The sequence below is a fragment of the Narcine bancroftii genome, chromosome 1 (genome assembly GCF_036971445.1).
Source record: "Narcine bancroftii isolate sNarBan1 chromosome 1, sNarBan1.hap1, whole genome shotgun sequence".
Classification (NCBI taxonomy): Eukaryota; Metazoa; Chordata; class Chondrichthyes; order Torpediniformes; family Narcinidae; genus Narcine; species Narcine bancroftii.
Window position 1 is genome coordinate 389,078,198 of NC_091469.1, and position 15,524 is coordinate 389,093,721.

At 43.9% G+C, this 15,524-nt stretch overlaps 1 protein-coding gene across 4 annotated transcripts in view; it reads left to right on the plus strand.

Annotated features, from left to right (window-relative positions):
• The window catches only part of gabbr2 (gamma-aminobutyric acid (GABA) B receptor, 2), an 811,906-nt gene that overhangs the window by 764,913 nt on the left and 31,469 nt on the right, over positions 1 to 15,524 (plus strand). For all 4 annotated transcript variants that reach the window (XM_069913637.1, XM_069913635.1, XM_069913636.1 and 1 more), the window contains exon 14: positions 3,494 to 3,604. In XM_069913637.1, the coding sequence (XP_069769738.1) occupies positions 3,494 to 3,604 (111 nt within the window). The remainder of the gene's footprint in view (positions 1 to 3,493; positions 3,605 to 15,524) is intronic.

Sequence of the window (15,524 nt, forward strand, 5' to 3'; positions counted from 1 at the left end):
TCAGAAGATGGATGATTGAGAACTTTCAAAATGCTGCAGCAAGAAGTGTGGCGACAACATGTATATATAGATGATGCTCCATCAATAACTCCAAAAGATTGGAAGTTAGGTAAAACTGACAGGCTTTTATTCACAGTAAAATGGAAGCCCGTCCATGCTAGTTGACTGTCCTGAACTGAGTAGGAGGCTATGGCACAGTCACCTTTATTCAGGAGTCTGTGGGAGGAGCCACAAGTACAGTCAGCCAATGGGCGTGTCCAGACAGCTAAATATACAAACAGTGGTCTACCACATTCACCTCTTGTTTTTGAAAAGGGGGGTGAAGTGCATTAAATGCCATCATAAATTAAGTATTTTGGGTGGTCTGATCTGCCAGCTGTGGCTGCTTCGCAACTATGGGGTCCTGGACGGTCTGGGGCACGTGTATGCAGTCGACGGCATTAATTTAGTGGATGCATGGTAACAAGTCTGGCATACCATGGCCCTGACTTCCTGGCGAGAGAAAATATTCTTTCATGTAGAGTGGCATTGGTGGTGGGACATAGGAGTGACCTGATTGAGTGGAGGGCCTCAGGGAGGACATCTTGCCAATGGGAGACTGGAAGTCCTCTAGACCATAGGGCTAGGAAGATGGCCTTACACCTGCCGGTTCCTTCGCGGGTTGTAGTTGGTGGTTCTGCTAGTACCTAATTGACTTATTATGTGCACAGTTTCATAACTCCAAAGGAAATGGCCCAATGACAATTTTTCTCAAGCAAAATATTTAAGTAACAATTGGGTCTAGAGCAATGATTCCTTTAAACAATCCCTTATTAATCACAGAGCATCAAGCGGAAAGAAAAAGGTTGAGAACCACTAAATTAGAATAAATAACTCGAGACATGAGCTGTTAAGTCTTCTCTCAAATTCAAGTGAGATTTAGAACTTGTTTCTGCTCTCTTCCTAACCACTTCGGTATTGCTAACTAGTAATATAAGCAGTTTTAGAACTTGTCACAGTAGGGACAGAAGAGCTCTTTTGGGTGCCCAAATCTCACAGGACATGTCAAGTTCAGGATTACCTTCAACAGGGATCAACTCTTTACAAGTAGCAGTCAGGGCCAACACTACATTAAGCCATCTAGCTGCCGCCTAGGGCGAAGACCTCAGAGGGGACACAGTTGAAGGGAAATTCCAACAGTCGGGCACCTCTGCATCTTGAATCAGATTAACATGTTATAAGCACACACACTAGTCTGGTAAGGTGGAGGGAGTAAGTGTATGGCACACTGTCTTGGGTAAACTTATACCTCTCATTTTGTTCGTTTTAGATTGGTCACAGTGTTTGAGCTACCGAAAGAAAATAGACACACACACTGAGAGCAGTTCAGATTATACAAATGTTTATTATAAATTCAAAAGCTGATTTCACACTACAATATGCAAGCCCTTCCCAACTATACTTATCAACGCTTGGACTGGTCCCAACTGCCGAAGCGAGGCAATGACTGCACACTTGTAGTAGGTTGTCAGGGCGCCGGTAGCAGCTTCTCCACCTCCCCTGACCGGGACGTTGGTTGGACTCCAGAAGTTCTTCTTCTTGCTGAGAGATGTTGCCACCTCTCGGAGAGTCTCTCACTTCAGCAGCGGAACCATGGCTTATATTACCCAAAAACTGCTTACCCAAGCACCTATTTCCAGCACAGCAAGAAAGATAAGCAAGCAAGCTAGCATGCTAGGCTTCTAAGGAATAACATAATTTTCAGCTTATCACTTTGAATACAATGGTTTATTTTGCATCAAGGCGAGGCCTCTGACAGTCTGTGACCAAAAACAAGCAGGAAGATTAAATGTTCTCAGTACACAGATGTCCTTTCTTCAGATAACAGCATCTCTGGCCCCTCGGTGGAATTTAGCTTATGGTTGCTGATTCTAAAACACAAGCAGGTTATCAGCCTTGCAAAACCAAGAGCAGCAAATTTAAAAAAACAGGTTAGAATCTTCCATTACACGCACGTAGAACGTCACACCCACTGCTCACCACCCCTCCCCCACTCCCCCCCACCCAAGTCAGCTCAGGCAGCAACCCCCCCTTCCCCTCTCATGCTCAGCCTGGCCTAAGGTGCAAAATAGACTGCACCGGCCCTCGTAGAAGTCTGACCACTTTAGCAAGTGAAATCTAAAAGCCATGTAATCTCTTTTTGCCTGTCTTCTTGCCGATTACACTCTCTAAACTAAAGCCATAGTAATTAGCAATAAATCATTATTCCCTTTCAAAGTCTGATGTCTTCACAGAAACACTAAATTATTCACTCTTCTTCACCATTCATTATTCTAAGGTCTGGTCCTGTGAGAGAGAATAAACATTGGGAAATACTGCAGAGATCAGTGTAAACCTTAAAGCTACTGCAAAGGGAAAAAAGGGAAAAAGTTAACAATCACCAAGGTGGAAGGTTCACAGATTTTTGTTTGCAGGAGATGCTTTTAAAAATATTGGGAAATCCATCATAGAAAGCCAAGGAAGACCAGTTGCAAAGAATGATAACGTGGCACAATAAAATATAGATGGATTATTCCCAGAGCAATCCTTACCTCACACAAGCAAGATGTTTTTTTTAGCTGAACCTTCCTTCCCCCCAATCCCCTCTGAAAATTAAAATTCTGTCTCTCTTTCTCCGTTCTGACAAAGGGTCTTCAACTTGAAATATTAACTCTATTTCTTTTTTCCTGAATGGTGCCTGACCAGCATTTTCTATTTTTAAAAATGAACTATAAAAAATATAGAAACAGTCATTGGGGCATCCCTCACTGTCCATGACAGCTTGTTGTAAGAGTGTTCCATTGGTCCTCTTTTCCTGCCATTCCTTCTCAGCCCATCAGCTGTTGTTCAAATATTGGGTTAATTCCTCAATTTAAAGTTATTATTAAAATCTGTTTCCACTTCACTATCAGGCTATGTGTTTTGCTCTTTCCAAAGATGGAACGAAGTAAAGACATGATTATATACTCTCTTGTTTAGTAAACTTTGCTCAAAAATATGTTAGATGTTTGACAATACATGCATGAATGGGGGAACATAGATTTCCTTTCTTTAAACAACCACATTACATTGGATCTTATGAATAGCCCATTCAATTGTTCCTTCCTCCAAGATATAACATGCATGATATTTGAAGGAAAGCCAACACAATTCTCATTGATGTGGTTTTGACAGAGGAACAATAAGGCTAAACATAATACCCCACCTCTTCTGATAATTTTATGTTTAAAAGAAATGACTGGGCAGCATTGGGAAAATGCCATTATTTTGTAACTGGCGATACAGTATTGTTTTCAAAATACAATTATATCTTCAGTAATTCACTGGGATTATCCAAATTGTGGATTTATTTATTTCCATGAATAATTTAATGCCTAAACCTAATGCAAGTTTCACCTGCATAATATTTCCAGACATTTCAGGACTTTCACATTTTTATGAATTTGATATCAACTCTTTTTATTTGTTCTTGCAGCCGGATCCTGCTGGGAGAGATTTTGCGATCCGCCCATTGCTGGAGCATTGTGAAAATACCAACATGAGTATCTGGTTGGGCATTGTATATGCATATAAAGGACTTCTTATGGTATGAATTGCATTGCTCATATTTCAGCAATATTCAGATGAAAATCACATTTATTTTATTGTCATACCAACCTACACATTTGCATTTTATTTGATGCTCATCCCTGTGTTTGTTGAAAAATATTTGCTTGTTTTGTGTCAGAGTTCTCTATCCTTTACTCTTTCCTGAAAGTTGACTTGGGTTAACCCCGCAGTGTGCGCTTTAATATTCTGCTCTTTACTTTCTGCCCTGAGCACTGAAAGGCCACACCCCACTCGCAATCCGTTGAGTGAACTCGAAGACCAGACACTAATCGATATTTATGCTGTGTTGGACTCTGGCTTTAACTTACTCTTAATTTAGTCTATGTGTAGTCTGAGTCCAGCGCGTTCTTTGAATGAAGTGATAGGAGAAGGTATTCGGTTCAACAGTCAATTTATTACACAGCACAAGAATAAAACTTAACAGAGCTCTGGGTCAGTCTGTTAGTTCATAGGTCACCTGCCAGTGAGCTACTCCCCGAGACTGACCCCTATTGTCCAGTTGGCACAGTTTATATAGGTCAATCTTATCACACAGAACAAAAGTTGTTTTCCCTGCTAGATCTTTTTGCATAAGGGTTATCACAAGTCATCTCCTGTTTTGCAGATTTCTGGGGTGTAGCCTTCCCATGTTAATCCTCCAGGCCAGACTATCCTGTTGTTTAGATCTGAAATTAATTCATCCCCAGATATTTCTAATCACCATTCGGTCCCTGTCTGGCCAATTTCTGCTGTTCTCTTTAACACCTCCTCGTGCCTTAATCTTCCTCCTAGACTGGTTTTCCATTCCCTTTGATTCTTGCGGGCCATTCTTTGTTCTGATCTGGCCTGTGTCTCCTGTGCTACTTCCCACCTCCTTCAGTTGAGCATTCCTCCTAAATCGTTTTATGCATATCCTCTCCCTGTATCTTGGGAGCAGCCAATTTTGTTCAGCCAACTTTGCTCCATGCTGTGACAGCCACTTAGCCACATTCCTCTTTCCCTGACTCATGCAGTACAAATAAACTTATTGATTAATCATTTATTTCATACTGTTTTAACCCCTAGATTCCAACAGTCCCCCTTTTGGTCTCATGAAAATGAGACCAACCACCAGTTAACTTATTAGATAGAGAAATCCGGGTTACATGCCAGGGTTGGCATTTCTGATCCCTTGTAATCATTACACTCTTGAGAGGGCAGTAGGGACAAACACATGCCTTGGGGTCTGGGGATGTCTCTCTGTGACAGCGCTCGTTGAATGAGGCACTGGAGGCAGGGAAGGATGCATGGGATCAGAATCAACGCCAAAACCACAAATCCAGCAACTAGCACTATAGTATGTATCCATCCCCAGTCTCCAGAGAACAAATTTCCCCGCCATGCGCTGCCCAAGGGTCGCCAGGTCTGAACCGGGACGTGAGCTAATTTGCGAATACCTGAAGAAATCTCCTTTACTGCTTGCCCATTGTCATCGATTTTTAAACAACAATAGATTCTACCATCAACAGTCCCCGGAGTCCAATATGTTCTTTAAAGGGACCCGTTCAGAAAGTTCTTAGTCCGTAGTTGCTCACAGGTTCTCAGTCGCCGCCGTACGAATCTGTTCCAGTGTCCGTGCTGGTGGGTCCGTGGCTGCACACTGACTCCAATGATACCACGTCTCGCCTTTTCCCTGTAGTCGAGCCGCGTGGGACGTCCTCTCCACCCCTCGGTAGGGTCCTGTCCACCTGGGCTCCGACCACTTTCTCTTGATGACCTTTAGCAGAATCCACTCCGCGACTGAAGGTATCGGTGTTTCCCCTTCTCTGTTGGGACCTGTGACCTGTTGTGAAAAATCTGACACCAGAGCCGTTAGTTTATCATAATACAGCTTGCATCCCATTGAACTTACCTCATTCTTCGTAGTCTGACTTCCGGCTCCCGGTCCCGGGAACTGGTGCCCCGTTCGTAGTTCATATGGAGTGAATCCTGTCACAGAACTTACCGAACTCCTTATTGACATTAATGCCAGAGGCAACGCATCCACCCAATTTAGTTTGGTCCGTGCCTGTACTTTCCCGATCTTACCTTTTATTGTTTGGTTCATCCTCTCCACTATTTTCTGCCATGTTAATGCCTTCATGGGTAAACGTAACATTTGGAGCATTCAGGATCTTTTCTAGTCTCGTCTGCCTTAACGAAGTCATTGTAAATGCTGTGGAGCTCACAAATGCTACAATACTATGTGTTGTTAATACTGTCAGGCCATGTCCCATTACTATGTGTGCCACCTTTTGTAGAATCTTTGCTACTCCTGCTGCATGTCTTGTACATGGTGGGTGTCTGTCTTCCGTTGGGTCTAGTGTGATACTCCCATACATGAGCACACATCTTCCACCCCCTTTTTTCTGAAAAAGAACACCATCAATTGTGTGTGCTTTTTCAGAAACATCCAAAAAGAAAGGTAGTTTATAATTTGGAATCGCCAAATCTGTAGCTGTTGTAAGAGCTTGCTTCAATAGAATAAAACTCATCTCAGCCAGTGCAGTCCAATCCAGTGTAGCTCCCAGGTTCCTCATCCCCTGCTCATTCACCAAAGTTCGCAGTGGATGTGTCAATTCACCATACGATGGGATAAACTGCCTACTATAACCTGACAAACCCAAAAACGAAAGCATCTCTTTAACTGTCTTTGGTTTTGTATGATGTAGTATCGCTGTTTGATGTGCAGGGGAAATCCCTGTGCCTTTCGCTGAGACCATTCTCCCTAAAAAGGTGACCACCTGCCTGCAGCATTGCAGCTTTGAGCGAGAGACTTTAAAGCCTGCCTTAAACAGCTGCACTAGCAGGAGACAGGTGGCCTCCAAACAGGAAGCATGATCAGGTGCTGCTAATAGGATGTCATCTACATACTGGATCAGAACTACCCCACCTGGCAGTGCTAGCCCCCCCAGCTGTTCTTTCAACACCTGATTGAAAATCCCTGGAGATAAAATAAAGCCCTGTGGAAGCCTAGTATACCGCAACTTTCTACCTCTATACGTGAACGAAAACACATCTCTTAATGGTTCTGCCAGCGGCAAGCAAAAGAAAGCATTCGCTAAATCTATGCAAGAGAACCACTTGTGGTTGGGGGTTAAAGCAGTCATGGCAGTATATGGGTTTGGTACTGGAACTGTGGGTGTACTCACAATACCATTGATGCGCCTTAAGTCATGGGCCATCCGATATTTGCCCGTGTCTTGTTTAGGAACCGGTAAAATGGGTGTATTCCAACTAGAACGCGAATGTTCCAACACCCCTGAATACCTAAGGCCATCAATGGTCTTTGCCAAACCTTCCTCAGCATCAGGTTTGTGGGGATACTGCATCTGCCAAATAGGGGTGAAATCTGACAGTTCGAAGGTTATGGGATCAACCTGCTGACAAAAACCCACATCTGCTGGTCCCACTGACCACAGGTTCTCAGGGAGAGAATCTAGCATAGGGGCCGAGTCGGGGTGATCCATCTTCTCTCTACCATGAAAGCGTTCAATCTGTCTATGCTCAAGGAGGACTTGATCATGTGTCGGAGACAAAATTCTGTATGCCTGACCAGATGAGGAGAACTGCACTGTCGGTATTTGGGTGTCAGACCAGTCCCTTAGGGACTTCAAGTTCCGACACATCGGTCCCAAATCTTTTGCCTGATGAGTAGTGCCAATTGCAAGGGTGACATGAGGAATGGCCTCACCTGCCATCTCATACCATTCCAGCTGTTCAGATGTCAGTGCCACCGCAGCGGCCACTCCCTCCTTTCCTATCACTATGTAGTCCGAATTAATTTCCCATTGCCTGCCCTCTACCTCTTCATAAAAGGCATGCTGATACATTTCATCCCCATCCCTATCGTAAAAGAGGGTCATATGGGGAGGGTCCGAGGGAGGGGTATACGGGTGTAACGTCTGGATCCGCGGCTTCCATTGATTATAAAGTTTTAGCAGCCCCCCCTTCTGAGGGTCCTCTGGTTGCAACAACCCCCAGTAAATGTCAGCCCATTGTCCCTCAGACGCGGATCCTCCAGCTGCCGCCAACAACATCTGAGAACCGGAATGCAGTGTAGTTAATGAACAGTTCATAGAATATCCATTTGGAAAGGTGACCTCTATTCCGCTGGGTCCACAAAGGATCGATGCTCCGCACTTGACCAACAGGTCTCTGCCCAGGGCACCTGGCTGACAAAATGTACTGATGTGTAAAAGTCTGTCCTGCCACAGAAGTGACTAGTGGTGTAGAAAGCGGCAGATTTTCTGGTGTACCCGAGAACCCTATCAGCTGGACGCTAGAGGATGATGTTTTATCTTGAAACTCAGCGCCAGTGAGTGTTGAAAACCTGGCTCCTGTATCCACTAAAAAGGATACTTTCATGTCCATGATTTTCATCTGCAGGAAAGGGTCTGCCAACCTAGCCTGCTCGTGGGTACTCGGGCTCCGTCACTGTGGGCAATATTGCTCCTCCTCTGTCAGCAAAGGGAATTGTCTCCTCGGAGCTAGAGCCGCATAGGGTGCCTGATGTACCGGGGGTGGCACTGACGATCTCTGGGGCTGGACCCAAGGCTCCTGTTGTGGTGGTCCATAGCCCCTTGCCCCCGGGTCCCGAGGCTCCCAAACTAGGGGACAGTCTCTCTTCAAGTGTCCTGGCTGACCGCATCCAAAACATACGGCTGGCTGCCTTCGTGGAGCACTCCGAACTCTCCCTCTTACTCGGAATCCCCCCATTGGACCTCCCATTCTGCCTCCATCGGTGGGACCCGGTGCCCAATATGGGGCCGGGTGCCAATTAGTATCATTCCCTTGTGGTGGCTGCGGTGGCTGCTGAATCATCTGGTTCGCACCCTTTGAGGAAATCTTTTTTTCCTCATTTGCCTTTTGCCTAGCCTCTGCCAATTGAAGCTTAAGGAGTTGCCAGACTCCGTAGTTTGTTTGTCCTCCTTTTGCTTAGCCCTGTAACGTTTCAGGTGATGGGTCAAATATTTTTCCCATTGCTCATTCGAGCAGCCAGGAGTATCAGGGTTATTCTCTAACGTCTCCCTCACAACAGCTGGCAGTCCGCTTGTTACTGCAGCCCTAAAGAGAGTAGTCTGCAAGGGATCTGCGGCCGGGTGTACTCCTGCTTTATTGGTCCAATTCTCCTTACACTGACTCAAAAAAGTAGAGATCTCCTCATCATCCTTTATGGAAAAAGTCAGGGACTGCATGACACCGGGGGGAACGGGAAACTTATCCCGCATTGCCCCTCCTATTGCCGTAGCATGGTTGGCAAATGGCTCAGCATCGAGGCACCTAGTGATTCCTGCGATCATTTCTACCTGCTGAATCTCCCACAGCCCAAGCTGTTTCCCCAATAATGCTCTCCAATCCCCTATGGCTATCTTATGTCCCATCGTAACTTGGCAGAACTTTCCCATCCACGCTCCACCTCCCTCAGTCGGAGGTGGCATTTTGTCCAAAATACAATTCATGTCAGTGAATGAGAAGGGTTGATACCTTTCCCCAATTTGCGGACCCTCATAAATTAGCGGTATCTGTCTATATCTTTCTGGAAGCCGTACTTCCCCCCTTTCCCGCAACGCATATCCCAAAGGGAAGCGAGGGTTCTCCTGACCCTGTCTTCTGTGTGTGATCATGCTTCCCTCTCTGCTTCTCCTAAGTACAGTAACAGCCGGATTTTTTCAAACCCTCGTGGTACCTTCCCCTGACTCTGCAGCTCTTTCCAAATCTGTTCGTACCGTTCCCTAGCCTGTCCTTCCTCTCCCTTCGGTCATCCTCCCAGTAATTGATTCCTTGTATTTTCCCACTGTCTGTCTACAGATGGGGGAACTCCTCTGTCTTCCCCGAACTCTTGCCCTACATCCCTTATTACTCCTTCCATCTCTGTTCCGATTTTTATCCCTTTAGACCTCGTACTCCCTGGCTCTCTCTCCTGGTAGGATTTTGACACCCTGCACTCTACTTCGCCCCTTTCCACGTTATATAACCACCAGATGACCAGCAGCTCCCTGAAAACAGGTGTTCCCCTTCAGGGATGATCAGAGAGAGAGCCAGGTGGGGGATTATGTGTCTCGTGGTTGTGTGAAGTGTCTATTGTTTGTTTTGCGGTTAGCTTGTTAGTTTCCCCCTTTGTGTGAAATGTACATTGTTTGTTTTGCGGTTAGTCTGTGTACACTGATGCCTCACTGTGTGACTGCCTATCCCCACTGTGTTTCCCTGATCCGTATTCTAAATACCTTGCCTCTATGCCCTCTCTACCCTGTAAAACAGTACAATCTGTAACCTCTGCTGCCCCTTTTACAGAAGTACTTAAAACATCGAGAGTAATACAGTGATATACACAGCAACAATACCAGCGTGCATGAAAAAACAGTTAAATGCCGAACACCTTATACAGATACTTATTACTATTATGGTACACGATTCTTAAACAAATACTTATTACACACTATAGAAACAAATAACTATAACACAATACACCTTATACGGATACTTATTATACACTACTATGGTACACGATTCTTAAACAAATACTTATTACACACTATAGAAACAAATAACTATAACACAATACACCTTATACGGATACTTATTATACACTACTATGGTACACGATTCTTAAACAAATACTTATTACACACTATAGAAACAAATAACTATAACACAATACACCTTATACGGATACTTATTATACACTACTATGGTACACGATTCTTAAACAAATACTTATTACACACTATAGAAACAAATAACTATCACCCCATACACCTTATACTACTTGGCCAAGTGTCTAAATCTACCTCTCGAGATTGCTACAAGGGGCTCCAACCCCGTTCTACTAGAGGGACCTCAACCTCCTTAGAGGGATTCCAACCGGACCTCAACCTCCTTAGAGGGATTCCAACCTTCTTTTCCTAGAGGGACCTCAACCTCCGTAGAGGGATTCCAACCTCCTTTTCCTAGAGGGACCTCAACCTCCGTAGAGGGATTCCAACCGGACCTCAACCTCCTTAGAGGGATTCCAACCTTCTTTTCCTAGAGGGACCTCAACCTCCGTAGAGGGATTCCAACCTCCTTTTCCTAGAGGGACCTCAACCTCCGTAGAGGGATTCCAACCTCCTTTTCCTAGAGGGACCTCAACCTCCGTAGAGGGATTCCAACCTCCTTTTCCTAGAGGGACCTCAACCTCCGTAGAGGGATTCCAACCTCCTTTTGTTTTATTCTTGTCTTTAACTAGGTCTTTTGCAGAGTAGTGACAACACACAATTTTATCTTTGCCAATAGCAGAACTTCGTTTGAACAGGCGTCTGCTTACCTCACTCTGTTGAATGGTCACTTGTTGTTATCATCACACCACAATCGACCGGTGTTTCGTATCTTTTCTTCCGTCACTTCTCCATCTTCATCACGTCGGGGTCACCAAATTGTTGGACTCTGGCTTTAACTTACTCTTAATTTAGTCTATGTGTAGTCTGAGTCCAGCGCGTTCTTTGAATGAAGTGATAGGAGAAGGTATTCGGTTCAACAGTCAATTTATTACACAGCACAAGAATAAAACTTAACAGAGCTCTGGGTCAGTCTGTTAGTTCATAGGTCACCTGCCAGTGAGCTACTCCCCGAGACTGACCCCTATTGTCCAGTTGGCACAGTTTATATAGGTCAATCTTATCACACAGAACAAAAGTTGTTTTCCCTGCTAGATCTTTTTGCATAAGGGTTATCACAAGTCATCTCCTGTTTTGCAGATTTCTGGGGTGTAGCCTTCCCATGTTAATCCTCCAGGCCAGACTATCCTGTTGTTTAGATCTGAAATTAATTCATCCCCAGATATTTCTAATCACCATTCGGTCCCTGTCTGGCCAATTTCTGCTGTTCTCTTTAACACCTCCTCGTGCCTTAATCTTCCTCCTAGACTGGTTTTCCATTCCCTTTGATTCTTGCGGGCCATTCTTTGTTCTGATCTGGCCTGTGTCTCCTGTGCTACTTCCCACCTCCTTCAGTTGAGCATTCCTCCTAAATCGTTTTATGCATATCCTCTCCCTGTATCTTGGGAGCAGCCAATTTTGTTCAGCCAACTTTGCTCCATGCTGTGACAGCCACTTAGCCACATTCCTCTTTCCCTGACTCATGCAGTCCAAATAAACTTATTGATTAATCATTTATTTCATACTGTTTTAACCCCTAGATTCCAACATAGGCATTTGATTTCAGAGCATCAAATAACTCCCCACATTTGAAATAGAAAGGTATAATCAAAAGTCTTCCTCTTGATGGAATTTCTCTCCCATCTCCATCTTTCTGCCCTTCAGTCATCCAGGAAAGTTTCAATGGAGAGTAATCTAAGAACAACACTTTCTATTCTGCCTGGGTAGTCTACAATCCAATGGGGATTGGAGGGGGGCACATATGCATGTATCTTTCTCTCTTTGTTTTACTCACTTCACTCTCACCCTGCCTTGCTCTTACTTGCTCTCTCTCTCTCTCTCTCTCTCTCTCTCTCTCTCTCTTTCTCTCTCCCTACTTTATCCTACTTATTTTCTATGGCTGATGAGAACAATGTAGGATATACTGGTAGAGGAACAATTTTAAGATGATGCACATCCTCACCCATTGAATTTGGAACATAGAACATGGAAATTTACAGCACAGTTCAAGCCCTTTAGCCCACAGTGTTGTGCCAACCTAATAACCTATGCTAAATGTTGCCTAGAATTCCTCTTCTGTATAACCATCCATTTTTCTCAGTTCCATATACCAATCTAATAGTCTCTTAAAAGATCTTTTCCACATATTGACAGAGGCTCCCATACTGCAAAAGGGCTGGATGTCTTGGAGTTTGTCACAGGAAGGGTTTCTAAATCAACATGTAGAGGTACCAACCAGAGAGGATGCAATACTTGATCTCCTATTAGTGAACTAGACATGTCAGGTGACAGAAGTATGTATAGACCAACATTTTGGATCCAGTGACCATCATGTCATTAGTTTCAAGTTAATTATGGATAAAGATAGGTTTGGTCCTCGAGTTGAGATTCGATATTGGAGAAAAGCCCATTTTTGTGGAAATGAGAAAGGATCTAGAAAGAGTGGATGGGGATAAGTTGTTTTCTGGCAAGGATGTGTTCAGTAAGTAGAAGGCCTTCAAAGGCAAAATTTTGAAGTGCAAAGTTTGCGTATTCCTGTCAGGATTAAAGGCAAAGTTAACAGGCAGAGGGAACCTTGGCATTCATGGGATATTGGCGATCTGGTTAAGAAGAGGACAGAGATGAATAGCAGGTAGAGGCCAACAAGGAGAAAATGAGATACTAGAAGAATATAGAAAATGTAAGAAAATACAAGAAGAAAATCAGGAAGGCAAAAAGGTTGCTTTGGTAGATAATGTGAATGTAAACACAAAGGGTTTCTACAAGTATATTGAGAGTAAAAGGATAATAAGGGACAAAATTGGTCCCCTGGAGGATCAGAGTGGTCGTCTATGTGTGGAGCCTCATGAAATGGGGGAGATCTTGCATAGTTTTTTTGCATCAGCATTTGCTCATGAAACTGACATAGTGAATAAGGAAGGAAGGGAAACAAGCAGTAGATCACAGAAAATATAGAGATTAAAGAGGAAGAGGTCTTGCTGCCTTACAGCAAATAAAGGTAGATAAATTCCCCAGGCCTGACATCATATTCCATTGGACCTTGAAGGTGACTAGAGTAGAAATTGCAGGGGCTCTGGCAGAAATATTTAAAATATTCTTAGCCACAGGTGAAGTGCCAGAGGATTGGAGGGTAGCTTATGTTTTTCCATTGTTTTAAAAAGGTTCCAAAAGTAAAGCAGGAAATGATAGGCCAGTAGTAGGGAAATCATTAGAGGGATGTTCTGAAAGATCGGATATACAGGTATTTGGACAGTCAAAGGCTCATTAAGGAGAGTCAGCTGGTTTTGTGCGTGGTACTTCGGGTTTAACGAATCTTACAGAGTTTTTTTGAGGAGGTTACCAAGAAAGTAGATGAAGGAAAGGCTGTGGATGTTGTCTACATGGACTTTAGTAAGACCATTGACATGGTCCCACGTGGGAGGTTAGTTCAGAAGGTTCAGACACTAGGTATCCATGGAGAGGTTGTAAACTTGGTTCAAAATTGGCTGAATGGGAGAAATCAGAGAGTGGTAGTAGATGGTGGCTTCTCAGACTGGAGGTCTGTGATTAGTGGTCTGCCTCAGGGATCAGTGCTGCAACCAACCATGATTGTTTGTTTATATTAGTGATCTGGATGATAATGGGTAAATTGGATCAGCAAGTTTGCTGATGACACTATGATTGGAGGCATTGTGGACAGCGAGGGAGAGGCTTTCTAAGCTTATAGAGGGAACTGGACCAACTGGAAAAATGGGATGAAAAATGGCAGATATAATTTAATCTAGACAAGTGTGAGGTGTTGCATTTTGGAAGGATAACCAAGCTAAGACACACACAGTAAATGGTAGGGCACTGAGGAGTGCGTAGGAACAGAGGGATCTGTGAATACAGACACACAATTCCCTGAAAGTGACATCACAGTTAGACAGGATTGTAAAGAAAGCTTTTGGCGTCTTGGTCTTCATAAATCAAACTATTGAATATAGGAGTTGGGATGTTATGGGGAGGTTGTGTAAGACATTGGCAAGGCCTAATTTGGAGTATTGTGTGCAGTTTCTGGTCATCAAACTACAGGAAGGATATCAATAAGAAAGAAAGAGTGTGGAGAAGATTTATCAGGATGTTCCCAGGTCTTCAGGAGTTCAAGATTCAATTTATTATCATAGTAATAAAACAGTGTCAATATTGTATGAAATTTCTTTTTGCCTGCTGCAAGGCAGACAGATTTGCCAGTGGCAGGAATTGCCTAAGCACCTCTCAGACACAGTCAGAGAGAGAGAAGCAAAATAGAGTGTCTCCCCCCCCACCCCCAGTCACAAGGGTCTGTAGATTCAACTCCAGCCCTTCCACAGCACCTGCAGCCACACAGAGTCCATTCTAAACCACTGGCAACCCAGGCTTCGGATCTGAACCCTCTGACATGATCAGGAACCCTTTTAGTGCCCTTGGTACCTCCTTGCATCCCAGTTGAGTTACAGGGAAAGATTAAGCAGGTTAGGACTTTATTCCTTGGAGTGTATAAAAATAACGGGTATAGACAGAATAAATGCAAGTAGGCTATTTCCACTTAGATTAGGAAAGATAAATACAAGAGGGTATGACTTTAGGGGAAAGGTTCAGGGGAACATTGGGGGAAACTTCTTCACTCAGAGAGTAATGGGAGTGTGAAAAGAGTTGCCATCTGATGTAGTGAATGCAGGCTCAATCTTAAGATTTAAGAAAATATTGGATGGATGGGAGCGAGGTCTGGATGGTTATGAAATGGATGCAGGTCAGTGGGACAAGAGGAATGATGTTTCAGCACAGCCTAGAAGGGCCAAATAGCCTGTTTTCTGTGCTGTAGAGTTCTATGGTTCTATCTGATTGTACCTACCTCCTCCACTATTGCTGGCAATGCATTCCATGCAGCCATAATTCTCTGTTCCTCATTCTCCCTTTACTTACTTACAAACACCTAAAACCTCATGTTATTCATTTCAGCCGTGTGCGAAAGCCTGTGACCATCCACATAATCACCTCTCATCACCTTATTCACCTTTATCAGGTGACTCCTCATGCTCTGTCACTCCAAGGAGAAAAGACCCAAGTTCACTTAACTTAGCTTTCAAAGCAGACCAGAAGAAGTTCACCAGGTTGATTCCAGAGATGAGGGGTTAGCATATGAGGAGAGATTGTCATCTGGGAATGTACTCTCTGGAATTTAGCAGAATGAGAAGGGGTCTCATATAAACCCATGAAATTATGAAAGGCATAGATAAGATTGAGTTAGGTAAGTTGTTTCCATTG